Consider the following 27833-nt stretch of genomic DNA (forward strand, 5'->3'; position numbering starts at 1 on the left):
AACATAGACACTCTCATCAGCTAATACTTGTTAAAAACATTGTCCCTGGGACATAAGTGAAAAGGTTATTTGATGAGCATTTGGCCATATTTATGTATCTATATCATCTGCTGTGCTCAAGTGTGAAAAGTTGCCTTAATATATGCAGATGTGCATAACTCTCTTCTTAGGCTGCAATTCTCTGCATGATTGTCCTGGTCAGTCTCCACTGTAAATTAACTTCAATCAGTATATAGAATTCTTGTCACGTTGATATAATTTTCTGCCTTTTAATGTCAACGCATTTAGATTATTTGGTTATTCTGAATCTCGAAGGAAGATTTTAACAAACTTTAACTTTGAGGTTAAATTTCGTAGGTAAAGCCACAAAGATAGATGCTTTAACCATTTCAGACATTTCTGCTGCTGGCTCAAATATAGTTACACAATGCCTCTTTAATCCTCATTTTCATCAGTGTTGGTTTTGATTTCATCTAAAAATCTGTCGGCTCTTAGAGCTCGGTGTCTGTGTGTTCAAAAATGCCTTGCTTAGATATTTGATGAGCGAGCACAGACTTCAGATGTGTTCTCTCACATCTTTTCTTTTCACTATACAAGACTAAATGGCATTTTTGGTAAAAGTTAAATTCATGTTAAATTTATGTAGCTCATCGTTTCAATACAGTCATGTTTTTGTTTTTTCAGCCAAGCTTGTCAACAAAATGTTAATTTTGTATATTTACAGATAATTTTGGCTCTGGCGCTGACGAACAGTATCACACAGTATCATGGCAACATGAGTCTCTGCACGTGTCTTTTCATGCACTGAAGTGTGAGTGTGTAGGAGGCTGCATAGCTGGTAAAGTGGGCCCTGAAATAGTGCATATCATGACTGTGTAAGACCCTGTGGAGGTTATGGGGTCACACTGCTGCATTGCAACAAGCTCTGTGTTTTTGTGACTTATGTAATGGCATATGGAAATAAATATTTTCATATATAAGTGTGCATAGGAGGTACATGTGTTAAGGTAAACAGCAATGGGTGGGCAGTGTTCCCTGTCTTGCTATCTTAAATCCACGCCATTAATGACACTTGAAAATACTACAACAATCTCAAAATATGAATGTCATTAAAATATGATGTCGTCAGCATCTTGTTGCTTTGAACATGGCTATTGCAAGTGAGGGGTAGATCTGACTGACAATCTAGGGCACAAAAAACGTTTAAGTGGAAGTGATTTACTTAGATCAGAAGGTCCACCTTATTTTATACTCCTTTCTTTTCTCTATTTGATCTGAAAAATACCTTAAAATACCTTAAAATGATCTGAAAAATACCTGAAGCTAGGGACTGAGATTATAAACCCATTAAGAAGTGTTTACCAAGGTTATAAAGTAAGGGAGAAATAGAGTCATTTTCCCACAGACTTGCATACAATCAGTCTCCTTCTTGCCACCAGAATTGTTGCCCCCTGCTGGCAATTACAAATAATGCAGGTTTAAGTCACTTTATTGGGGTCACTTTTCTCTTTCCTTGGAGAAGAGAAAAGCAAAGCCAAAGCCTCAACTCTTTTATATACAGCTTATACAGCAGATACAACACACAAGCTATTCTGAATGCTTTTAGTTTTGTTGCTCTATTGCTGTTTTGTAGTTACATATGACTGATTCACATTTCAAAACTAATAAAGCCATAGCCATCTTTTACATGCAGTCTATGTGATCAATTCATCAAAAACTTATTTAGATACATGATATTTAACCATACATACTGTGTTGTTTAGTTTTTATTTTATTTACCCAGTTTCCATCTGGGAGATTCTTGGATCCATATTAATATGGTGGAAGTTAATTTATTTATTAATTCTGCAATAAAAACGACAGCCAAATCGCTCTGCCTAAAATAAGAATTGTAAGTTATAGAGCATCAGGGATAACATTCTTCTCCTTTTTATTATTTTTGTTTGTTTCTTACTGAAATGGGAAATCAATCCTCAGAGTAAGCACTGTACGCAGCTACTTATTGTAAAAATGGTTCCAATAGCACACTGTGTGAATAATTATTTTTTTCATCCCTCCAAAGACACATAAATGTGTGAGCTCACCTTTTTGTGCCACCGCTTTCCCAGTGAAATCACCGGAGATGCATTTTTATGAGCATTTTATTGTATTTATGTATCTCTTTTGTGTCCCTCTCTGTAAGCACTTAGTGACATGTTTTACTGAGATTGCTTTTCAGAAAACAGAACTGGATTTAGATCTACCGCTTATTGTTAAACACAGCACGCAGGAGCAGATATTGCAGACATTCACAAGGTTATGTCCTTAAATGTCCTTATAGGCTTCTTGTTCCACTGAATGATTACACTCCCACTAACACTTTGGTAATTATTTTTTGACTGCATCAAACCTGCCAATTTCAGATTTTGCATTTAGAGGAAGGAACGCATTGTCGGTGATTTGTGCTTGTTTGTCTTCAATTGTTCTGTTTTTTCCTTCATATCATCCAATATTCAGTTATTCAACATTCACCATCTCGCCCACTCTCTTTCTTCCTCTGTTATAATTAGCTGTGTTTGTAAACATAAAAATCACAGCCATAAAAATACAAAGAAAGTAATGCTGTGTATTTTGTGTCTGTGGAAACTCCTGCATTCTAGATACTTTTGCTGCTTAACTGTTTTGGCCACAATCCTATGGTCTCTGTTAAGGAAAACCTAAATTCTACAGCACACAGTGATATAATATAGCTTTTCCCAGCTTCGTGACAACAGCTTGGGGATTTCTGTTTCTGCTTTTACCTTCACCGTTCCCCTGAGCACAAAGCTGGCTTGTATTAAATGTATTAAATGTGTAAAATGTAATTTTTAAAATTCTATAAATCACATTGGAAATGTTTGTTTATACCGAAGACTACATTTAAAAGATATGCAATTTTTAAATGGGGTGATATGCTTGAACCCAGAATGCAGAGGGGGTGGGTGTATGTGTAGAAAACTGGTGTACACACTAAAATTATAAAGCTCATCTGCAACCCTGTTTTTATTAGATTTATTAAAGCAAAGTGAAAAAAAGTATTTAGACTTTTTACTTTTTCAGTTATGTAGAAATTATAATTCTACTTAAGTAGCTAATAGTTCACTCAAAATTACACTTTTCAGAATCCTATTTATGATATTATTGGATTAAAATTAGCAGTTTATTGATGTGTGTATATATTTAATGTTACAGCTGTTGATGTTTTTAATTAGCTATGTATAGCACTATAGCTTTATCTAAAATGATCCAATGAATCTGAAAAATACCCAAGTAACTACAGCAATACTAATAAGTATGTGCAATTAGTAGCAAGTGCAATAAGTATATTAAGAATATAGTTGAATACATTCAGAAAGCAGCACAATACTAGTACAAGCACTGAAGTAAATGTACTCAGTTACAATCCCATTGGTACTGATCTGTGCTCTCATCCAATGTGGACTGTAAGATGAACAGTACTGTACTTCAATGTCTTTGGTGGGGTGGCGCTTGGGGGGGGGATCATAGCTCGGGAGGGCTGATCCTACTCCTACTCTTTTCTGTTGTGTAAGCCTGAATAAAATTTAAGCAGTTGAGTAATCAAACTAACAAAAGAAACCAAAAATTTAAAGCTGGCTGTAAACAAGCTGACTCGCTACCAGCACATCGCCAAATCTTCAACCAAACCTTGTCTAAGTAAAAGCCTCATGACACAGTATCAGCACCAAACCTGACTGATGTTCAAATCCCTGCACCGTAGCTTCACAGCATGATGACGAACCTACCCATACGAGCAGAGGCTGTTATAATAGATTTAATGCCTTTGGTATAGGAAGCACATAATATAGCTGTTAATATAGTGTGTATTCAAAACTGGCCTCATTTGACTATAATCCTGGTTTGGTTTGATTCACCCTCCACTAAAACGCCCACTCTCTTTTTCTTTTCTCCCTCTAGCTCTTTATTCTCTCTCTCCTCTTCTTTCTCCCTCCTTTCTCTTCTTCTCTCCTCATTTCTCTCCATCTCTCCCACTCTCTTTCTTTCTTTCTATCTCCCTCGCTCTCCCTGTCGCTCCGGCTCTCCCTCTCTTACCCCTCCCCCATCTGTGGGAAGCTGCCGTTGTGCGCATGTCGCCGATGAGTCAAATTGTGGAGGCAGTGCATGCACACACACATACACACACACACATATCCTGTCTCCCACGAAGGCATCTGTTTCAGTCTGTCTCTCTGTGAGATGCAGCACCAACAGAGAGAGGGGGAGACAAGAAGAGGGAGGGAGAAAGAAGAGAGGAGGGAAGAATAAGAAAAAAGAGGTGTGAGAACAGAGGCACAGAGCAGAAAGAAAGGAGAAAGAGAAGAAGGGCTCAAATAAAAAAAAATTAAGAGTGAACAAAGATAAAGCAAAGACAAAATACAAAATACAAGACTCTTCTTCAGAAGAGGAGAGGATGCTGCTGCAGCTGAGCATCTATGCCTGACTTCTGAGGAGTTCTCAGCTCGGACATGACTGACATGCAGCATTCCTGCATCTGAGCATCTCTAGTCCGTGCATGTGTGTGAGAGAGAGAAAGTGAGGGTTAATGTGTGTGTGAAGCCATGGCGAGTGCTCAGCCGGGGGTCCACGCGTTGAAACTCCAACCTCCTTCCGTCTCTCACACGCTGAGGAACGGAAGCAACTTCATTAAATGGGATGAGGTAAGGACTGATTTTCCTCAAGCACAAGCAAATAGTTTTATTTAATTCTACTACTTGAAAAAAATAAGGAGGCTGAGGAAACAGTCAAAGAATTGAAACTAGCTGAATTAATGTGGAGCGTGAGAAATTGAGGAGGAAGAGGAGGAAATGTGCCATGTTGTCAGATGTGTTTACTATTCATTTGCTGATTGAGCTTTGGCAGTAAGTACCTGTGGATCTTACCAGTGAGGCAGATAGTGTGTGTGTGTATGTAGGTGTGTGTCTGAAATGTGTTTCTGATCAGTCTTCTATCCACCAGTATTCATGTACTGTGTGTGTATAAAGCCCACACATACTTACTCCTGTGCCCTTCATGAGCACAGTCAAACACAAGGTATTTGCAGAGCTGTGTGTGTTCCTCTGTGTGCATGTGTGTGTGTTGGTATGCTGAAGTACAGAGCGCTGACAATGAGGAGGAAAAAAAAATGCTGTCCGGTTGCCATGGTAACTGACATGGTTACCAGCACCTAAACAGATCAGGTGTGTGTGTGTGTGTTTATTATCACTGCCTTGAGGTTTATAATGTCATGGATCATACTTATGGAGAAGTACTTAAGAACTAATCCAATGCAGAGCTGAATCCATTCACAATAGCTTAAACTTGTGTGTGTGCGTGTGTGTGTGTGTGTGTGTGTGTGTGTCTGTGTGTGTGTGTGTGTGTGTGTGTGTGTGTGTGCGTGTGTGTGTGTGTGTGTGTTGATATTTGAATCTCTCCAACATGTAGAGCTGGGCTTTATGAAAAATAGAATCAGTTGCTATGGCAACAGGTGACAACCAGGGAGCTAGTTAACCAGCTTCTGAGCTTCTTCTTCTTCTGGTTTTTCTTCTTCCAAATGTAGGCTGTGTTAACACTTTCAAGAAAACAAAAATCCTGCAAAAGAATGTGAAGAACTTTATAAGTACGGACATCTAATGTTTAGAGGACTGAGCTCAAGCTGGTTCCTGTGCCTTCTGAGAAATAGGGATGGAGTAAAAAGTCCCTCCAAGGGTTAAATATATGCCCTTTTGAATAGCTATATTAATTATAGCACAGCAGGTAAGAGGTATAGCTTTGCCAGATTTTATTGACTAGTATTATGAAACAGTTTGTGTACGATCAGGAAAACAAAGAGAAAAAGAAGTACCATAGAAATATAGTGTTGCCGAGGTTAGCAATTGTGCCACATGAAAAGCAGATGCTGATGTGTGACAGACAAACCGTCTTAGTAAGAGCCTTAGTAAGAGTTTTAATGCTAGTCATTTTCCATGCATGCAAACAATTAATTATTTAAATTATTGTGTACCCCTGTATATAATTTTGCACCATTAAATTAAGGTGCAACATTCTGAGCTGGGACTAAAGACAAGTTATAATGATAGAACTGACGAGGATACCTTTCTTTTCTCCCTGTGACATCTGGAATAGTCCAGCTTAAATCTTAAATCAATAAATTCCATTATTCTCACTCACAATTCACAGCTTTTTACGTATGAGGAGAACATATGTTCTTTTCTAAAGATTCTGAAGAAATATGGGAAATTTTAGAATTCAGTGACTAATTTAGTGTTGTTCAGTTACTGTATTTAGTTACTGTAAAAGGTGATAATAGTTGGTTTATTAGGTGGTATTCCTTCCTTGTGGTGGACTTTTGGCCACTAGTGGATATTCCAGGCTCTTTTTTGCATTTGTATCCCTAAAATATATTTCATACCTTTTCATATTATTTAATTTTTTTTGTCCATTATTCAGTGGTTAATAGACAGATTTTTTTAAACCTGGTTCTGTTTTATTGTGATTTTTCTGTGCTTGTAAGTTTGTTCAGCAATGCACTTGTGATGTATTGACTGAATGACAATAAAGGAATCTGAATTGGTCATCAGTGCCCTTAGCTTCTGTTGGTATTGATTTCAGCTGCTTTCCTCAAAGAGGGGATTAGTTTATTTCAGTAGCCTATACCCTTTTACTTTGCTAACGGATATTTTGCCTGTCATGGCTACAAGCTGCCAAACTACATTAACCTTTCCAGTTGTCCCTGGGGCATCATTTCATGCGGGTGTATGGGTCGATTATACGCAAGTTAGCCCACATGTCCTTTTTTCAATAGTATGAGCTACTTTTTTCAAGTGGGTGTGTTTTACCTATACTCTTTTCCTAACCCTAACCATGTACTGGTTTTCTGGCAGTGTATAGTATAAAGCAGCAGCCCAATTAACCTATGTGCCAGGCATTTTTTATGGTTTTCATTTAACTAATACCTAAATAGATCTCTGTTCCTGTTAATAATTTTTACATATTAACAAAACACTTTGAGCAATTTTGTAGAAGTACAAAACTGATATCCATTCACAGTAACTGAGTCCAAAACCTTGTTAGGCTAAAGCCTTCACTACTGTGTGCAGCTGTGAAAGATGCAAAAGATTCATGCTGGAAGTGGGAAACTGTCACTGTTTCACACCTCCCTGCTCTTGTTCTGCACACAGATAATACAGCTGTTGGGTTTGAGCATCAAATCAATTAAGGTTTAGCTTATAAGAAGGTGGACAGCACTATATTAATTAGATGTAACATTAAATTGTATTGGAACATCTTATTCCTGTGCCTCAGACAAGATTGTTTTCAAGTCCGTGTCAAGGTACCAACAACAAAGGACACATTACGCATAGCATGGAGGCATCCAGTAAAATGTAGCATTACAAGCCCTGGGATGAGAAGGCACTGGCATGCCATAGTCTTTGTTTGTGTGTGCCCTTTTAGGAAGATTCAGTGTGCTAGGACAATGAGAACAAAAGATTTGAAAGTGGAGAGAAATCAGTCCAATCCGTGCTGGTATGGAATAGAAAGAAGCAAAGCCGGTGAGCTAGTTTAAGCAGATGAGTTGAGCTGCATGGTTTCATGCTTCACTCTGCTCAGATCATACATTAATGACATGCAGTTTGGTGGTTTATTTAAGCAGCAAAGTTTCCCATCGCTCTCATTTCTGACATGTTGATATTTATAACCCGAGAGGTCGAAAGCAACCAATGTTACAACTATAATCTTTAACAGCATTAGTCAACTTAACAATATTATTATTATTTTATTATACAACAATCCTTTAGTAGCCTTCATTATTTCATTGAATCTCCTATTACTGAACCAGCAAAAATATTGGATTCAATTAACATATACTGTCAATATGATATGATGTCTAAAACCTTTTGGTTGAATTGTCTTGTTGTAACTATAACTATAAGTCACAGCTCCCCGGTTACAAAAGCTGCAGGTTAATCAACTTTATAAAGAAGTCTTAAGTTTGCTTCACCAACTTTGCAAAAATGACAAATTTCAGCTTTAATTTTTGATGCTATGCTGTCTTCTTCTGGCGTCACTGGCATGTTTGTGTTGTTCGATATTTAGACTTTTTTGCTGTTATTATTGATTTTGTACAGCTTAAGTTGCTTTATTTTTGATTATTAACTTATTTTTGATCTGTCACATTAAATCTTTTGAACCTTTTTGTTTGATTCATGGCAACTGAAACTGTTAAAAGATTCCATCAGTACCTGTAATAAAGTCACTCCAACTCTATCTCTGTTTTGCAGAAAAGCAACTGAAACCACTCTGATTAAACTTTTACTAAACTGTATAGATTCAAAGCTTTACATAGTCACAAATCTTTGCACTCCCTTGAAGCATATTCAATTTGGCTGCAAGCTTCAAAACATCAGTTTATCAAATAATTTGGGGGATTCAAACTGCTTAACCCCCATATAAAAAATACTTAGTAAGTATTATTTTTGTCCATTCAATACTAGATATTTACACCAGGCTTCAAGGTGCTTTTATTTTTAACCAGTAATTAGCCACAGAAACCGGTCCTCTGAGACACCTGCTGTGTATAAAATGCTATGACTTTTCAAACAGCAAAACATCAGAAGAGCTGCTCTGTCTGAATCCACCTGGAGCCAATTAGGAACTATCATGGTGGGTTAATATGGATAGATAGTTAGTGTTATGACAGCTGAAAAGAACTTCTGTAACATGAAAATGAAATCGCTTAGTGTTCCCTGGTTAAAAGAGGTCACGCTGTAGTGAGTAGTAAAATAAGATTCTGGACACTTACAGTATGAATCACTATCACTTCATGCCACCACAGACAAGTGTATTCTTACATAATTTTCTCGCCCTACCAAGTAGAAAGTAGAACATTTTTATGAGTGCATTAGCTATGTAAATGATTTTTCGCTTGAGTTTTTATGATGTTTTACGGTTATTTTCATTCTCTCCACCTGTCTCCCTAGGATTTGTCCACTGTCACTCCAGTGACTCTGCATGTGGATCCACATGGATTTTACCTCTACTGGACCGACCAAAACAAGGTTAAGCACAAAAATCAGCTGTCTTAGATATAATTCTCTTAGACTGGCTGTAGATATTAAATGATGAGGAACAAATTAAGCTTGAAACCTCAAAAAGTGACATTAATTGATTTGGTGACTCATCAATATTCAGTATTTCAGTCAATAAAACTGGAACTTTTTTCAGACTAGATTCTGAATCAAAGATGAATCATTAAATGTTTCATTACCTTCTTATTTTATGCACATTTGACTAAATTAATTTGCTAATGAAGATTGGTTTTTTAAATTAATTTTCCATTTTAAGTTTGATTAAATGTTGTCTGAATCATTTTTTGTGCACCTGTGAAGCAATTTTATTATTTTTTTATACACAAAAATATAACCAATACAGTCTAGCTGTTAGTCTGATCTGTTTTTGCTATGCTATGTTATGTTTTGCTATAAGATGCTAAATATCTTGCTTCCACATAGTCTTGTCTGTGACCTTTATCTACTACAGAAACTGCATACATATTTACAACATTCAGGTTCACTGTGCTAACAATAACCAGTTATGTTTTTGGAATGCAGAGAAAAAGATATACTAAATGCTGCAGTTGGAGATCATAGCAGAGCCAAAATGATTCCCACCATGTGTAATGATTTTACAGTTTTCTTACCTTTGAAATGGTTGCTTTGAAGTTTGTGACCACTCCCAGCCAGTTCCTGTCTTCAAATGATAGTTACACTGACTTGGTCAGATATCAGTCTGAGTTAGCTTACAGTTAAATAGCAACAGGTTGGTAATTACATGCAAACTTTTTGTGATAATATGATGATTTATTGTGATAAAGCAGTGAACATAGCAACTCTGTTGCCATCTACATACAGAGAAATTTGCATTAAACAGAAAAGTACAGTAAATACTTACATTCAAAGTCAGTCAAATCAGAACCACATAGATTTGAAACAAATATTAATAAAGGCCTCCACAAATAATGAGGTAGTTGCTGCAAGATGGTGATTTAACTGCAGAATGGCATAAACACTCAGCATTCCAGCTTTTATTTCAGGATATAACCAGAATACAGCTAGTTTGTCAACCAGCTGAGTCGAGTCAGCTGCTGCAAAGACATGAACAGCAGACAAGTTGCACTCAGCAGCACAGACTGATTCAGATTGGTTGCAACACATTAGCAAACTGTCAGTGTTCATAAATTAGACATCAATTACTTGCAAAGCCTCCCCAACCTGTTTGAGAGTGAGTCAGTCTGAGTTGGACCGTGATTATTTGGAGACAGATTGCTTCCCATCAGGTGACTTGTGCAATCGCCTTGCGATCATAAGTGGCCACCCAGACGTTCAAAAACCCAGAGGTTAGCTTTGTCACCTGAAAGTATGAAAATACATGAGAAGCACAAACTGTGTGCTATTCAGGAATTAGCTGTTTTTATTTTTTACAGACAATTCCAAGAATGTTGGAATTTTTTTTTTTTTTTTTAGCTTTGTTAATCAAGAGGCTTGCCAATGTTAAGGTTATGTATTCATACACACGAACTGTAGAGATACAATGTATAGTCAAAGGCTGGGTGGATACCTTTAAAAGGTATGAAAAAAGCAAGCAAAGACAGCATACCATTGCACACACATACATACATGCACACTTTCTTTCCAGGTCGGCTTAAATCCTTAACAGGAAACAGCAGGAGGCCTTTAGCTCCCAGATAACAGCTGACTGTGTGAGTGTGTGTGTGCTCTATGTGTGGGTGTGTTTTCATTAGGACACAGAGCTGTTGGACCTGACCCTGGTAAAAGATGTCAGAACAGGCAGAAGCACGAAAACACCCAAGGTACTGTCATCTCTCTGCTTATATTCACCTCTACTTGACTCTGCACGTGTGAAATGTATGCTGTGTCCTTCCTGCATTGCAATTTTCAATCCTCCTACTGCATCTCTGTAGCCAGTGACCTCTCACCTAACAGTTGCTCCTCTTATGCAGCAGAATGTGATGTTTTATTCATGAAATTTTTAATATTTGACTTAACGTTTGCATTACTTTTTGTAGCTGACATTACGGCATTCGTGCTTTAATAATAAGTTGATGTTTTTTATTGCCTCTTTTTTCTTTCTGTACTACCATGAAGTACTTTAGATTTTATTTCTGTTACCTACTATCGTTTATGTTATATTTATTGCTTTGCTTCCTACTTCAATAGAAGACTTGTGCTTTGCTTTCATAAATAGCAAAGCATCTGATGTATTTTGTTCGAGGGCAGCCATAATATTTGCCTGACTGGGTTTCTTAATGATTTTAATCCTTGATTGTTACTGTGACTGCCTCATAAGTCTCTAATAATCTCCTCCCTCTGGTCCTCCTCTACCCCTGCTTTTACTTTGTCATCCTGAAAATGATGTGCCACCATGTGAGGAGGGAATTTAACGGAATAATCACAAGATTGAACATTAAACCGAAGCAACAAAAGGAAAACGCAAAAACATTTAACAAACCGAACCCCTGGAAAACCTTTTTTTAAAAATCAGTGATTTCACATCTTTCCTCAATAAGTACGCAAAAGGAGACATGGCTGGTGTGCCATCACCTCGTGGCATACACACACTGGGCAGATCACCTGCCATCAGGGCTAAGAGACAGACAACCATTCACAATTACTTTGAAGCCTACAAGCAATGTTGATTCAGTTAACCTAAAATGCATGTAGTGGGGTGCCAGAATACCCAGAGAGAACCCACACAGGCACACAGAAAAGCACCAGTCTGGTTGATGGATTTGAACCCAGGACCTCTTTGCCATCAGGCAACAAACGTCTTTAAGGAAATGTGAATGATGTGCTTTAAATCACTGGTGGACATGTAAACTCAACTTTCCTGAAATCTGCACATGCGGCAGCACTATTTAAGCATAACGTTTAACCCACCAGACCATGGTACTAACAGAATGCAAGACTATACTGATCTCCCAAACTGGCCTCTCATTTCTTACATTTTGCTTCCAAGGCACCAGACTTTTTAGTACTTTTTAAAATGGTCTTGAGCAATAATTCTCCAGCTATTGACTGGTGTACATAGTGTAACGTGTATCCGTAAAATATTTGAGGAAAGTGAACAAATGGAGGGCAAAAGAAAAAACGTCAGGTCAAAAAACTATTTACAACAGATAAACAGTGTCTGAAAGTATTGTCCTTAAGAAATTAAAATAAAAATGTAGAAGACTTGACACCTGACAGTTGATTGGTTCCCCAAAGTCTCATAGAAATAGTATTAATTGAAGGGTGGCTGTCAAGAAAAAACCAAAGAAAGGAACCAGGAGAAAAGTCTGAGATGTGCCAAATTACACAAACCAAATTTGAAATGTCTGTGAAGGTTCTCAGTCACCCAGGTCATGGTAGTCTAAGGAGCTTGGAAAGAAAAGTGTCTGGACTTCTTTAAGTTTCCTTGAAGACGTTTCACCTCTCATCAGAGAAGCTTCTTCAGTTCTAAGAGCAACTGGTGGAGAGTCCCAGATTTTAAGCCCTATGGGAGTTTCCCCAAGAGGATCATGGAACCAGTGGAGAATCCATCATGTCCTGGGACTGCATTTCAGTCACAAACCAGACAGTAGCATCTAAAAAGCATCTGGCAGCAGTGTTCACAAACACACTTTCAGTCTTAGACAGAAAAACATACAACGTAACACTATCAGTAAGATGGCATATAGTAGGAATGGCCTCTCCAGAGCCCGCACCTCAACATTATTGAAACACCGTGTATCATCTTGACTGGAACAAGAGGAATCTCCCTCAAGAAGCCCGGAGAACTATTCCTGAAGACTACTTGAAAGCTTGCCTAGGAGAATTCAGGCTGCGCTGAAGAATAGAGGTTGCTGTGTATACCCAGTGTTGGCTTTCAGCCTTGTTAGAATTGTACAGACTCTGATTTCCCCTTATATACTGTATTTCCATATACAGGGAGTGCAGAATTATTAGGCAAGTTGTATTTTTGAGGAATAATTTTATTATTGAACAACAACCATGTTCTCAATGAACCCAAAAAACTCATTAATATCAAAGCTGAATGTTTTTGGAAGTAGTTTTTAGTTTTAGCTATTTTAGGGGGATATCTGTGTGTGCAGGTGACTATTACTGTGCATAATTATTAGGCAACTTAACAAAAAACAAATATATACCCATTTCAATTATTTATTTTTACCAGTGAAACCAATATAACATCTCCACATTCACAAATATACATTTCTGACATTCAAAAACAAAACAAAAACAAATCAGCGACCAATATAGCCACCTTTCTTTGCAAGGACACTCAAAAGCCTGCCATCCATGGATTCTGTCAGTGTTTTGATCTGTTCACCATCAACATTGCGTGCAGCAGCAACCACAGCCTCCCAGACACTGTTCAGAGAGGTGTACTGTTTTCCCTCCTTGTAAATCTCACATTTGATGATGGACCACAGGTTCTCAATGGGGTTCAGATCAGGTGAACAAGGAGGCCATGTCATTAGTTTTTCTTCTTTTATACCCTTTCTTGCCAGCCACGCTGTGGAGTACTTGGACGCGTGTGATGGAGCATTGTCCTGCATGAAAATCATGTTTTTCTTGAAGGATGCAGACTTCTTCCTGTACCACTGCTTGAAGAAGGTGTCTTCCAGAAACTGGCAGTAGGACTGGGAGTTGAGCTTGACTCCATCCTCAACCCGAAAAGGCCCCACAAGCTCATCTTTGATGATACCAGCCCAAACCAGTACTCCACCTCCACCTTGCTGGCGTCTGAGTCGGACTGGAGCTCTCTGCCCTTTACCAATCCAGCCACGGGCCCATCCATCTGGCCCATCAAGACTCACTCTCATTTCATCAGTCCATAAAACCTTAGAAAAATCAGTCTTGAGATATTTCTTGGCCCAGTCTTGACGTTTCAGCTTGTGTGTCTTGTTCAGTGGTGGTCGTCTTTCAGCCTTTCTTACCTTGGCCATGTCTCTGAGTATTGCACACCTTGTGCTTTTGGGCACTCCAGTGATGTTGCAGCTCTGAAATATGGCCAAACTGGTGGCAAGTGGCATCTTGGCAGCTGCACGCTTGACTTTTCTCAGTTCATGGGCAGTTATTTTGCACCTTGGTTTTTCCACACGCTTCTTGCGACCCTGTTGACTATTTTGAATGAAACGCTTGATTGTTCGATGATCACGCTTCAGAAGCTTTGCAATTTTGAGACTGCTGCATCCCTCTGCAAGATATCTCACTATTTTTGACTTTTCTGAGCCTGTCAAGTCCTTCTTTTGACCCATTTTGCCAAAGGAAAGGACGTTGCCTAATAATTATGCACACCTGATATAGGGTGTTGATGTCATTAGACCACACCCCTTCTCATTACAGAGATGCACATCACCTAATATGCTTAATTGGTAGTAGGCTTTCGAGCCTATACAGCTTGGAGTAAGACAACATGCATGAAGAGGATGATGTGGACAAAATACTCATTTGCCTAATAATTCTGCACTCCCTGTATATTTGCACAAGTTTCAATGAGTCGCTGTGCCTATTTCCCATTTTACTAGAAAATAAAAAAATAAGTGGAAACTCAAGACTTGCATGAGCGATGATGAGACCCTCTTCAGTCAGAAAAACTGGAGAAACTGTGGAGCCCCTCTTGAGGAAGGTGACAAACATTAAATTATTTTTATTTCCTTACTTTCCACAAAAACATCTTTCTCTGTTTGATCGCCTGATTTACTATCAGGTTCAGCCTGCACTTTCTTTACACATATAACACACTGTATGTTGCAAACAACATGTCACACTGGGTAAAAATAGATGCAAATAAACTGCCTCAAATGGTCTCAGCCGTCCCCGCATCCCTCCAGGTCCCCTCACTTTCATCCGTCTCCTCTCTACAGTGCATGCCTCCCTCGTGGCTCTGATTCCACTGACAGCTTTCACTCTGTGTCATCCAATAGGAGGCTAAGCTGCGGGAGCTGCTCGATGTGGGAAACCTGGTTGGTAGGCTGGAGAACCGCATGGTTACCGTGGTTACGGCTTCAGATCTTGTAAACGTCAACCAGCTTAACTTCATCGCTTCGCAGGAGGACGAAGCCAAGGTGCTGAGCTCATTAAAGCGACCGTGACCATGACTAATTGCGATGATAATGATGATGCAGTGTGTGACTGTTTTTGTGTTTCGTTTTTTTGTAGGTGTGGTGTGAGGAACTGTTTTCTCTGTCTTCCAACCTGCTGAGCCACAGTCTCAACAGAGACCAGAGTCTGCTGAAAGCGTGAGTACGCACACATTCATCACTGCACGCACTTGTTTGTTTTATTAAACAGTATATGGCTTAAAGGGAAGCACAGATGTGGATTTGTGGAGTTTGGAGGTTAATAAAAAAAATACTGAGTCTTTTGTGATAAACTTAATCATCCCTGCTGCTTCCTGACACCTTTTTGAAACCTATTTTCTGCACATCTTTTAATCTTAATGGTTTTATAAAATGCTTCATTCACACACACCATTGACCCATTTGCCCGACCACTTTTGCTACTTCACCCTTTGAAACTGACACCCTCTAATTTTTCTGCTTCAGGTACATCAAGTTAACTCTTCAGCCGAATGCAGAGGGGAGAATTCCTGTCAAGAAGTGAGTTCCCGACGATTATTAGATCCCCAAGCCTCACTCAGTGGTTTTACCCAAGCATTTGCTTTGAGGCACATGTTACAGTATATGGTTGGGAACGTGAGGAATTAGCCTGAAGAAATCTTCAGAGACACGCACAAACTTTAACTTTGCTCTTTCCTGTCCCTTGCTTCCAAAAATAAACTTAATTCCATGTGCACTTGGGGAAGCAAAAACAGGGACAGGATTCATGAAGGTGCTTAATTCAGCACTGACCTGGTAATCAACCACTGCCAGAGCATGAGATGGATAATACAGTTATGACAGGAAGCTGTATTTTAGAAGCAAACTGAGAGCCGAATTAAGGTCAGCTGATATCTAAGAAGCCGAGGGAGTAGAGTTTTAAGAAAGCCCGCACGGTTTGACAGTTTGCACAGTCGAAGCTTTGGGCTCGAGTGAAGAGGGTGAGATTTGCCAAAGTGAAATTGCGTACACGGGGAATAGTTGCATTTCAAGAACCGTTATGGAGGATTAGCACCGTAAATGTCGGCCCATTAGTTGGAGAGAAGAATATGTAGAGGTTCTTACGGAAAGTAAAAAAATGAGTTTTGGGTTGGTGGAATGATCATAATATTGTTGCACCACTGTCTGTTTCAGTATTGTTCGGCTGTTTTCATCGGACAGAAAAAGAGTCGAGAATGCCCTGGAGAGCTGCAAACTGCCCTATGGACGGGTAAATACTTCAGTTAGTTTGGATTATTATAGGTGGCAGGGAATGAAAGACACACATGAAAAGCTGTTCTCTTTTCATGGATAACTACATATTAGACTCACAAAGTATTTTGTTTTTTTCTCTCTTTTTCTCTTTATTCTTTCTTCTCAGTTTTCTGTTTTCTGTTGAAGCTTTTGTCTGTTGGTTTTGTCCAGAATGACTCATAGTGCATGGATGGGTGAAATAAGCTCAGATATCTGGGTCATCAAGTTTTCAAGCAGCCACTTCCAATTCAAAACAAAGTCGTGTTGATTTTACATGAATCACACATTGAATATTCCTGTGAGCACAGAAAGATTGTTTTTGAAGAAGACATGTTGGAGGAAAAGTTGCATTTTAAAAAGGGTTTTGAACTATATTTTGCAGTTGGCATTATCAATAATTAATGCCCATGTTCTTTGTATTTGACAGGGTGACAGCATCAAACTGGAAGACTTAACACTTGAAGTTTACCGGAACTTCTTGGATAGCCTGTGCCCTCGTCCTGAGCTTGGGAACATCTTCAAACTGCAGTAAGTAAACAGAAAATAACTTGAGCTGGAGCTCTTGCTGCAGCTGCTGACCTCTACTCTGCTAAAAGATGTATTAAAGATGAAGAAGCTACTCTACAAAATGAAAAGTTGTTATTTGCTTCAGGCCAATTTTTTTGATATCAGAAAAATCGTGATTCATCGCCTGTCCCACTTGTACAGACAGACAGGGATTGAACAAACTGGTTGATCTTTAGCTTTGCAGCAGTAATCATATTCTTAAAACTAATCTATCCCCTCTTCCAACGATGTTATGCAACTGGACCAGTTTGTTAGAAGTAATTAGCTTTCTGAAGCCGATCTAAATCCTGATCCTGGAGTTTTTTTAATGTAATTGTGTCCCTAGAACCAGAAAGGTGTCTAAATCTAAATCTATTTGTATTAATTACTTGAACAACAAGACAATACGTCACAATTTCTTTTTATTTCAAGTTGATATGCAGTTGGAAATATATGATGATTAAGACCTCATTAAGACCAGTCAACAACCCCCTGGCGACCACTGATCACTAGGAAAATAAATGTCTATTCTGCAAAATAGACATTCTACCTTTTTCTCTCTGAGCTGCAGTGAAACTGCAAACATCTATGCAAACTACTTGTAGCCTAGTAATGACCACAGCAATCACAAGGAGCTTTTCAGTGCTTCATCATATACCTCTTTACTACCAGTTTGTTATGCAAGAGACTGTCAGGAACCTCCAGCAACCACTCGCTTACTAGTCACAGAATACACACTTTTCCCACATGACTGGTGGTTGCTAGATAAGTGCCAACAGGTCTCTAGGTCTGTGTGACTGAGACCTGAACCACTGTGAGATGGGCCCAATCTGAAATTTCGCATCGTATCTTCACACTTAGAATGACAACTTGATATTTTTAAAAAAAATGAAGCGTATCATCTAGTTGTTCTCAAATATTATCACAGGGCATTTCTGCATCGAAGAAACTGGAATCAATAAAGGATGATAATAATAAAATAATTTAAATGTTTAGCTATGATTTTTGTAGTACTTGTACTACACTTGTACTTGTAGTAGTAATTCTCTGTATCTGGGTTTTTTTTTCTAGCATTGGAAAGCAGTAGATAAATCTGTACAATGTGAAAACTGGCAGATTTATGCAGCATACCACTTGTACATTTGTTCTAGTGGTTTCTCATCACACATAAAAACATGTTGACGTATTCCAGTTTCTACAAATGTTCTAAACCCTTGCAAATTGATTTAACTTAATTGATTTAATCAATTGATAAAACCAATACAATAGCACTCTTCCCATTTTAAAAACTGTTTTTCAAGAGTATGAGGTTAAGCAGCACTCCAGCAGTGGTTCCACAAAAATACACAAACAGCATACAAATTTCTGAGAAGGTTTATCCTCTAATGCTCTGACTTTCAACCTGACTCTTCTCTGCTCTGCAGAGGAGCCAATGATAGGATGCTGTCAGTCGATCAGATGACAGAGTTCATCAACAATAAGCAGAGAGACCCAAGGCTCAATGAAATCCTCTACCCACCTCTTCGTCCTGCACAGACGCACACTGCGATGGAGAGGTATCAACATGACCAGACACAACTGAAGCAAGGTACACACTTAGACAAGCAGATTTTGCTGGAGGTTTTATGTGTTTGCTTGTTGTTGTTGTTTTTTTTACTTTAACCTCCTAGGACCTGGCGTCCACATATGTGGACATCACATTTTGGGTTATTTAGACCAAAATACTCAATTTTGCTCTACAAGAGCCTGATATCCACTTACGAATATCCTCATATGTGGCTCTTATTTTTCATAAAAGCAAAAATAAGGTAAAAAAAAAAAAATCTGGTAATTCTTTCTTTTTACATTCATCGGGCCCCAATATGCTCAAATATCAAAGAGAAATTAAAAATGCATGCTGTGGAAGAGTTCGGGTCTTAGGAGGTTAAAAATAAAAACCCACACAAGTTGATCCAAAAATACCTTTCTAACCCACCTATATACTTACTCTGTAATTTGTGTAGATCCTACTAGAAGAAATTTAGGTGTCTACTTTGCATCAAACATAAACTACAGATTTTTTTTCACCCATGAGATAACAGTGCTGCTATCTAAGAAATAAAATGATTATGTTCATATTATATTATATTTCCTTATCAGAAATTAAAAATTCCTTATAGAGGAAGGTTGAGAAATTAAAAAGGAAAAACCTGAAGCTTTATTCTAGGATGGTGACAAGTCACTAAAGGGTTTAATGAGTATGACAATGATGCTATGACGCTAACATTTAGCACACATACACACACACACACACACACATTCTTACAGAAGTTCACACATATACATACAATGCCTTGTCTTAGAACCATGTGGGCGTGGCTTTGTTCTGATGTTTTTTGCGTGAACTGTCTCTCAATAAAAAGGCAGCAAGGGAGGTCAGATGTGAGGTCATTTTCGTGGTGGACACAGGCCTCCCTTGCGCAAGTGAATGATCGATCGACTGTCTTGTTTTCTTCATGATGAATAAGTCTCTAGAATTAGCGGGGCTTGTGGAAACACAGACCCAACAATCACCAAATGACAGGATGTTTTATAGAAAAATGGCATTCATTCCCAAGGTCCCAAAGGTGCTCTACTGGTCTGAAATCTGGTGACCGTGGAGGCCACTTGATTACAGTAAACTCATTGTCTTGTTGGCGAAACCAGTTTGAGATGATTAGAGCTTTGTGAGCTATCAGAAGATGGACACATTGTGGTCATAAAGGGATGGACATGTTCAGCAACAAAACTCATCTGGCATTTAAATGTTGATAACTTAGTAGTAACGGGATTAAAGTGTGCCAAGAAAATATCCCACACGCAATTACACCACCGACAGCAGCTGTTGATACAAAGCAAGATGATTCCATCTTTTAATGTTTTTTTTTTCCAAACCCAATCATCGGATATTACAGTAGAAATTGAGACTTCCCAGACCTGGCAAAGTTTTTCCAATATTCTGTTGTCCACTTTTGGTGAGCCTGTATGAACTGTAGCATCCTTTCCTGTTTTTTAGATGTGGTGTGGTTTTCTGTTGCAGTAGCCAATGTGCTTCAAGGTTCAACATGTTGTGCATTCAGAGATGTACCATAGTTGTATCGAGCTGTTATTTGAGTTCTGCTGTTTTCCTTTCAGCTCAAAGCAGTCTGGTCATTCTCCTTTGACCTCTGGCATGTACAAAGCATTTTTTTTCATAGAGGGCTGACGCTCACTGGCTATTTTCTCCTTTTCTGTCTGTAAATACTAGAGATGGTTGTGTGGGAAAAAAGAGTAGCAGCTTCTGAAATACCAGCCTGTGTGCCACCAAACTCTACGGCACTTTCAAATTCACTTTTCCAACTTCATTAGATTGTCTTGATCACGCCTAAATGAAGTAAGAGTCAAAGTGACCAGTTTTTATTGTCCTGAACTGATTTTTGTTGGAATAGGGTTCTCACTTTTTGTCTTTTGTGTTTGTGTGAACAATATTTTTAGGCAAGATCTCCCTCCAGGCATTCTCCAGTTATCTGTCTAGTGATGAGAATGGAGTCATTCCACCAGAAAAGCTGGATCAGTCTGAAGACATGAGCTTCCCGATATCTCACTATTTCATCAACTCATCGCATAATACCTACCTGACAGGTACGCATGCACAAGTCCTAAAAGCTCAGCAATAAATCCATTACTTTCCATCACCGGTCTGATCCAAATACATTCTCTTTGATAGGCATTGGCAACTTCTTGGGAGAGAACAAATGAGTTGATTTAAACGTGTGAGCGTGAAGAAAATAAAATATTTGTCTGTTCAATTAACAACTGATGCAAACAGGAGAAAAGGTGAATTACCAAACTTTTTTATTAGTTGCGACTCAAATACGTCCAAAGTCTTCTTCAAGTTGACAGTTTAATTCTGCCAACAAAGCAGTGTATCGGGGGAACACACAGCTCTACTAAGAGAGCCATTATAGTTTTTCAGAGTGACACTGAGCTAAACAACATCTCAGAAAAATACCTCTGCTAAACAAAAAGTATGCATTTGCAGCAACAAAAGCACTTTAATGGCATGTAAATGAGCCAAATGCAGATCTCATCCAGATTTTTCCAAATAGGCTGAGCATTAATGAAGACATAAAGGATATGGGACACAAAGCGACTTAACACGCACATAACATTTTTCAGTTTCATCAAAATTATGCACAGACCTGAGGCCTGTTGCACCTGAGTCTAAAATGAGATGGCCTAAAAAGAGAGCTTGGAATCGTGGCCTGGTGGGATTCAAGTGTCTCCTGCTTCTTCTGCTTCTATAAGCATGCAAACTCCCTGCTTGTCCAACAGTTAGAAAAAATATTTGACGGAACTGGTTATCTATTACACAAGGAGACAAGGTGTGACACTAATAATCCATGCATTATTTCACATCTTGGCTTATGTGACTATTCATACGATAAATGGACGAACAACCTTCAGGATCACATCCTAAGGGGCAATCCTGCTATGTTTTAAATACCTGGGACTCTTCATGAGTTGTTTTAGAACCAAAGAAGACTCTTGGATGAGAGATGAAACATTCTAACAAAGCAAAAATAAGTAATTTCCTTCTTTTCAAGTCCTCAAGTCTACCATGACCTCAGTGACTGAGAGCCTACACAGACTTACTTCCAGGAAGTAGCTTTGTATTTAAATCTATAGCCTTGTTTTGCATCATTTGTTCTTGTCCTTGTGTTTCAGCGGGCCAGCTGGCCGGGAGCTCCTCAGTAGAAATGTACAGGCAAGTTCTGTTGGCCGGGTGCCGCTGTGTGGAATTGGATGTGTGGAAAGGACGGACTGCTGAGGAGGAACCTGTCATCACTCATGGATTCACCATGACTTCAGAAATCTCCTTTAAGGTGTGTCTAAGTGGGAATTAAATCATGCAAGTTAAGAGTGCACATTTAGGAAGCCATTTAAGCAAATGTTTGGTACAATTTTGTGTTTTCTCTCCAGAAGGTTCGTCTTAATCCTCTTGGTTGTTTGGTCTATATGCTCTTCTTTTCTCTCTTTGCTTCCCAGTCACCCAAAGCGGTCATAGCAGATGGCTGCCCCTCCCTCAAGCAGTTTCTGCTGGACATCTTCCTGTTTAAAGGATTTTTTTTTTCTCCACACTCTCGCCAAGCATTTGCTCATAGGGCAGTTATTGGGTTTTTTTGTGTATAATGTTGTAGCGTGTACAATAATTGTCTTGGTGCTGTTGAAATATAAATATAAATAGATTTGGATTAAACCTTCTGAATTTGATTGCTCACATTGTTTTTGTGGCTGAATGGAAATGCCAAGCCATCTGCAATGATTCTGGACTGTTTAAGAGCTAATTGCAACCTCTTAGTCATCTGGCTTAGATCTTCTGCTTGTTAAAGAGGCCAACTTGTGTTTGTTTTGAATGGTCCTGATTGCTAGAATACATAAAATGTGTCAACCATTAACTTTTAAAAGCAGGCTAAAAACATTCATTTTCTCTGAGGGATTGTTGTACTTTTGGTGTGCATGATTATCATGGCCCTAAGAATTCACAATAACTATAGCATTGCAGACACCCCATATTTTATTCACAATACTACATAGAAAACATGTCAAATGAAACTGACGAAATGTAATATTGTAAGAAGAGGCAGAATCATGTCTCAATAAAGTGGTAATCTGCACGTCCAGACCATTGCTGGACTTTTGTCTCACATAGGATTCTAGATGTTCAACAGTCCTGACTCTGTAATTTTTGTTTCATGATGTGCCAAACGATTTCAGCCATTCAAGGTTTGGACTGTGGGATGGCCAGTTTAACAGGGCTCTTCTACTACGAAGCCATGCTGTTGTAATAGATGCATTACACTATCTTACTTAAATATGTAAGGTCTTCCCCAAAAAACCTGCCTTGAGTTTCTGAATATCTGCAAGCCACTTTGCAATGTGTTTTTGTCTTTCATTTTCTAGGAGGTGATTGAAGCTATTGCAGAATGCGCCTTCAAGACCTCACCCTTCCCTGTGATCCTGTCTTTTGAAAACCACGTGGACTCGTGAGAATCTCATTATTTATGTTTTTTAATATCCTGATTGAATCATAAGATCTTTTTGTTTATATCTGTAATTTTCCATTTACCCATCTATCAGGTTGAAGCAGCAGGCTAAAATGGCTGAATACTGTCGATCCATTTTTGGAGAAGCTCTTCTGATTGACCCTCTGGACAAATACCCTGTAAGAAATACTGACACGTGAAAGTGTTCAAAGTGTCTATTTTGTGATCAGACTGCAGTTTAAATTAATTTCTCTCTTTTCTGTCTTTTTTTTCTCTTCTATTGTGTGTATTTGCAGCTGGAGCCAGGTGTCCCTCTGCCCAGTCCTCAGGAGCTGATGGGCAAAATTCTCATCAAGAACAAGAAATCCCACAAACCTTCCAATAACACAGACACAAAAAGACTGACGGACCAACCTGCCAATCAGAGCAATGAACCAGTGTCTCCTAGCAACAACACAGGAGGTAAGACACAAAGACAAAAGGACTTTTTTTCAGCCCAGAAATCCAAGTGAAATGTATTCAACTGCGACAGCCTTTGTATAAAAAAATACAACAGACAGTAAATTCTTCTGTGGTTTCAACAGCTGCACGGGGCTGGAGAAATGTTAAAAACCCAGGCGTATTCCGGCTGTAACTTAAGGGCATCAGATGTCCAAAAAACGCTTTCACTGTGTGTCTTTCAAAGTGTTTTCACATTCAGCAGGCGTATGTCCTCACAAACATGAGTCATCGGGTAATCAGCATCATTGGGAAAAGGCGCAGTGGCTGGAGCTTCAGCACTGTCCCTGAGAAATTTGTTTTAAAGACCCAGGAAAAATAATGTGATTACTGCCCCAAATCATTTTGTAGTGTTTAGTTTTCTGAAAGATCACTATCAGAGGACAGCACATTTCTTTAAACCACAATTTCCATCATGACTTTTTGTAAAATCCTTTGGCCCAAAGTATTATCTACTCCACCTCATCAGGGATGCTTAATGAGCAGGACATCCCAGATGAGGTCTGAAGCTCTTTTCAGCAATTAAATAGCAGAGCAGAGGGAAATAAGGGAGCCTTATTGACATGTTTGACATGCAGATTCTGAAAACAGGACAGTAATTGAGAGCACAACCGTGAATGAAGATCAGACCAGCATCTTTACTGAAGTCCATGCTCATACAGTGGCCGTGACCCTTTAGACAACGACTGCCTGAGTGGGCTGAATAATCAGCACCAGAGAAGTTAAAGCACAGGGCTGTTTAAACTCCTTCCACTATCTGCTTGGTTTATATTCTGCTCTATGGTGCACAAATTTGCCATTGTCATGTGTTTCTCAGATGCTGTGCATGATTATCTATTATTAGTTTATTTGTGCACAGATTTTATTGTACAGCTCAGGAGAAAATCTGTTGTCCTTGCTCTCAGGCATATGCTAAATTGTTACCAAACAGTCATGTTAATGGATAATTCCTGGATGATTATATCAATCACACCTGATTAGCAGTTCACAGGCTAAGTTTCCTCCAGTGAATACTTTTTATCAGTCTCTAGCTCTTTTCACCAGCTTTAGGACACATCTCATTAAACTGAAGTATTTATGTGAGGGTATTTTATTTGCATTCTGCTTTTCAAGCAGAATGCAAATCCTGTTCTTGTGTCAGCTGAATAACTGTGTTATTCTGGCCGTTTATATCTGAAAAAAAAAAAAGACAAAGAGATGAAGAGATGATGAAGACTTGTTTAATTTTAACAGAGATGGAAGCTGAGAGTGAGGAAGATGATGATGATGAAGATGATGATGGTAAAAAGGTCAGTGGTGACATCGAACAGAGCTGACAGAGGGTCACCCTCACTGCTGTCGCAATTCGTTAATGTTTACAAGTGCTGTTTATTTTCATGGTTTTGCTGTTTATTCTTTAAGCCATTGTCATTGTTAATCTTGTTCTGAACCCTGAATATTGTTGTTGTTGTGGGTTGTTGTGAACACTTGCTTTTTTTTTTCTTTTCTTTTTTTTTTGCTGTTGCTTGTGCTTTATTTTTGCTGTTGTCTCTCCAGTGGTTCTTGTGGTTTATTCCGTATCTGTACCATTCGTGCATTTTCCTCTGTTTTCACAGTTTTTGTTAATAAGGTGACTGCACTTATGTAGCATTACTTTACTATCATTTTATCTGACTGGGGGTTATACAGTGTGTCTGATACCAGGATGTTGGTTTTGCTAGAGCATCATATAATGTTGTTCCCACAAAATCACTGCAGTTGACCAGCCATTGTATTGTGATATCATAGTGCAACTGAAGTTGCTTCAGCCTGCCGACAATTTCTGCATATCTGCAAGCCCCTTTGCAACCCACTTTCATCCCAGACAGATTCATATCTGTTGCTGTTAATGCCCACTCTGTGATGAGTTCTTAGTGCTGCTCTCTCAGCCTTTATTCTTTCTGTGTATCTGCATTAAATTATAACAAAGTACAGCACAGAGGAAATAGATTTAGGAAAACATCCTGCTTTCCAGTAAAATAAACCATTTAACGGCATTAAATATGTATTTAAAAGCCTTTTTAATTGTGCTTTCTTCCAAGCTTTGGCATCACAAAAAAGTTTTGTTGCAGTAATTATTAATTTTTATAGAAGATGAGATCGTGCTGTGCACACACAGCACCTCACTGCAAAAGAAAATACAAAATCACCTGTTTGATATTGTTTTAGTACGCCTAATGTACCCTTTAGTACCATTAATGAGGAGCTTTGACACCTCTATATATGTTATAGATTATAACATATATCTAAATATATGCATCTAAATATACTTTGTTCTACCTCTATCTTTGCTACTGGGGAATTTATTGCACTGCATGTATCAAAAGCTAATGTAGCCTTGAGCAAAGGTGATCAGCTGGCTTCAAAGGTCTGGTAAGCTCCCTTCTTTCTAACTTTTAAACTCGCTGTCTTGAGTGAAATCACCTAAGGCCATTTATCAGATTTTATGCAACTCTGTTTAGAGCCACCAGAGGTTTTATATAACGTATGTGTTTTTCACTTTGTTTTAAAGCACTCCCCAGGAGCTGTAAACAGTCTTTGATATGCGTTTGATGTCAGAGTTCCCCTTTGAGTTTCAGATGATGCTGACTGTAAATGAATAAAAGTAGAAGAGACATAATGTGGCAAGAGATATCAAACAGACCAGACAAGTATGTTAGGTGTTGAGACAGAAAGACAGAATTCATTACACAGACGAAAGTGAAAGGTTGAAACAAATAAAAAAGCACAACAAAAAGTAGCAGGATAATAAACAAAAAATGAAATGAAAAGCAGGTCGGACATAGAGTGTGTGCACAAGTGTTTGTGTATTTGTGTTTAAAAAGTCGATGGATTTCATTTTGCTGTATATTTTTATTGTTGTGTTGGTATTAGTGTTTGCTGTCAGATTCTGTTGCTGCTGCCATTCTTTTTGTTACTAAGTGCTGTGCAGAGAAATGCAGGACTGCAAACAATGAAAATGTCTGCTTCAAATGACAGCTGCTGTTCCCTCCAGATGTTATGGAAAAAGATGTGTCTCATCTCATTGAAACTATGCTTTGGATGTGTGACGCTTATACTTTATTCCTTCTGTCGTTTATTGCAGGGCTCAGCTGAGCGGGAAGCAGTGGCAACAGAGGAAATGTCAACTCTGGTTAACTACGTCCAGCCTACCAAGTTCAACTCCTTCGAAGCCTCCAAGAGTAAGAAAAGCTCACTATAGATATGTTATTTTGTAGTGATATCCACTATAACTCAATATAAATGATATAATGCATAAGTTTGGCCTTCACTGTGTTCACGAAATAGGGTGTGAAATTAACTAAGAGAGATTTTTTTTTTATTAAAATTGTTATCTAAAGTAAAGTCAGGTGACAAATGAAAGGATAACTCAACACAAAGTGACTTAATCAGTTTTAATAGATGATGATGTGTGAAGAGGGGATCAGGTCAATGTTTTACACACAGCAGGAGCTATTCAGGGCCAAATGTGTTTTGACTGCTGGAATTCAACCTAAGTAGAGCTTTCAATAGGCAGGTCACATGATCCCAGCCCATAGTTACCTGCACTATGCTCATGTTGTGAGTTTGGCATAGGGAGCTAGTAAATTGAAAACCCCTAAATATCTGATCCAACTGGGTTGTAGATCTGTGTTTTTACGTTCAAAAGACATGTCTAGAAAATTTCAGGGTTGGGATGAATCTTTCAAGTCTCTGAAACTCTACTGGAAGAATGGAACAACATAATTCCCAGAAGATAGATCTTCATTTGGTGTTTAGGCGATGGTGGTGGAGAGAGTTGTGTAAATCAGGATTCACTGTCCCATGTTGTTGATTATGCGTGTGGGTCTGTGGCTGTGCAGAGAGAGTGATTGTGGGAATTCTTCCTTCTCTTCTCTTTGTCTGTCTCCTCTTTTCATTCTTTCTATTTTATCTATTCTCTTTTCTCGCCTCCCTGAGCTGGGTTCTGCCACAGGTTTCTTCCTGTTAAAAAGGACTTTTCCCCCCCCACTGTTGCCAGGTGCTTGCTCACAGGGGACTATCTAATTGTAGGCTTTTCTTGTAGATACTGATGTTTTTCTTTACAATATAAAATGTAACTGCTGTGTGAATAAAACTGAGCTACCAGTGCGTAGCTTGATGCCAGTAATAAAACACATGGATGAATCTGTTGAAAACAGTCCCTCAAAGGGAGAAAAACATTGCCATAATATAATATAAAAACTTTTTAAAAAATCAAACAAGACTTCTTTCTCTCAGTGAACTATAGCCAGCCAGTCATAAGCAAAAGTAGGCAATTTTTATGGTTGTACCACATATTTTGACACTGCCCTGTGGTTGCT

At 38.6% G+C, this 27833-nt stretch overlaps 1 protein-coding gene across 1 annotated transcript in view; it reads left to right on the forward strand.

Annotated features, from left to right (window-relative positions):
- The first annotated feature begins 4310 nt into the window (after positions 1-4310).
- The window catches only part of LOC102296153 (1-phosphatidylinositol 4,5-bisphosphate phosphodiesterase beta-1), a 35006-nt gene continuing 11483 nt past the window's right edge, over positions 4311-27833 (forward strand). Inside the window, exons 1-16 of the mRNA XM_042220921.1 lie at positions 4311-4694; positions 8994-9071; positions 10814-10882; positions 14999-15139; positions 15234-15313; positions 15620-15673; positions 16307-16382; positions 16833-16933; positions 18376-18539; positions 20444-20590; positions 21677-21834; positions 22913-22995; positions 23090-23174; positions 23292-23457; positions 24727-24782; positions 26597-26693. Coding sequence (XP_042076855.1) covers positions 4596-4694; positions 8994-9071; positions 10814-10882; positions 14999-15139; positions 15234-15313; positions 15620-15673; positions 16307-16382; positions 16833-16933; positions 18376-18539; positions 20444-20590; positions 21677-21834; positions 22913-22995; positions 23090-23174; positions 23292-23457; positions 24727-24782; positions 26597-26693 — 1654 coding nt within the window. The 5' untranslated portion in view covers positions 4311-4595. The remainder of the gene's footprint in view (positions 4695-8993; positions 9072-10813; positions 10883-14998; positions 15140-15233; positions 15314-15619; positions 15674-16306; positions 16383-16832; positions 16934-18375; positions 18540-20443; positions 20591-21676; positions 21835-22912; positions 22996-23089; positions 23175-23291; positions 23458-24726; positions 24783-26596; positions 26694-27833) is intronic.

Source organism: Haplochromis burtoni, unplaced genomic scaffold (assembly GCF_018398535.1).
Source record: "Haplochromis burtoni strain Fernald_Lab_line unplaced genomic scaffold, NCSU_Asbu1 Contig_57, whole genome shotgun sequence".
Taxonomy (NCBI): Eukaryota; Metazoa; Chordata; class Actinopteri; order Cichliformes; family Cichlidae; genus Haplochromis; species Haplochromis burtoni.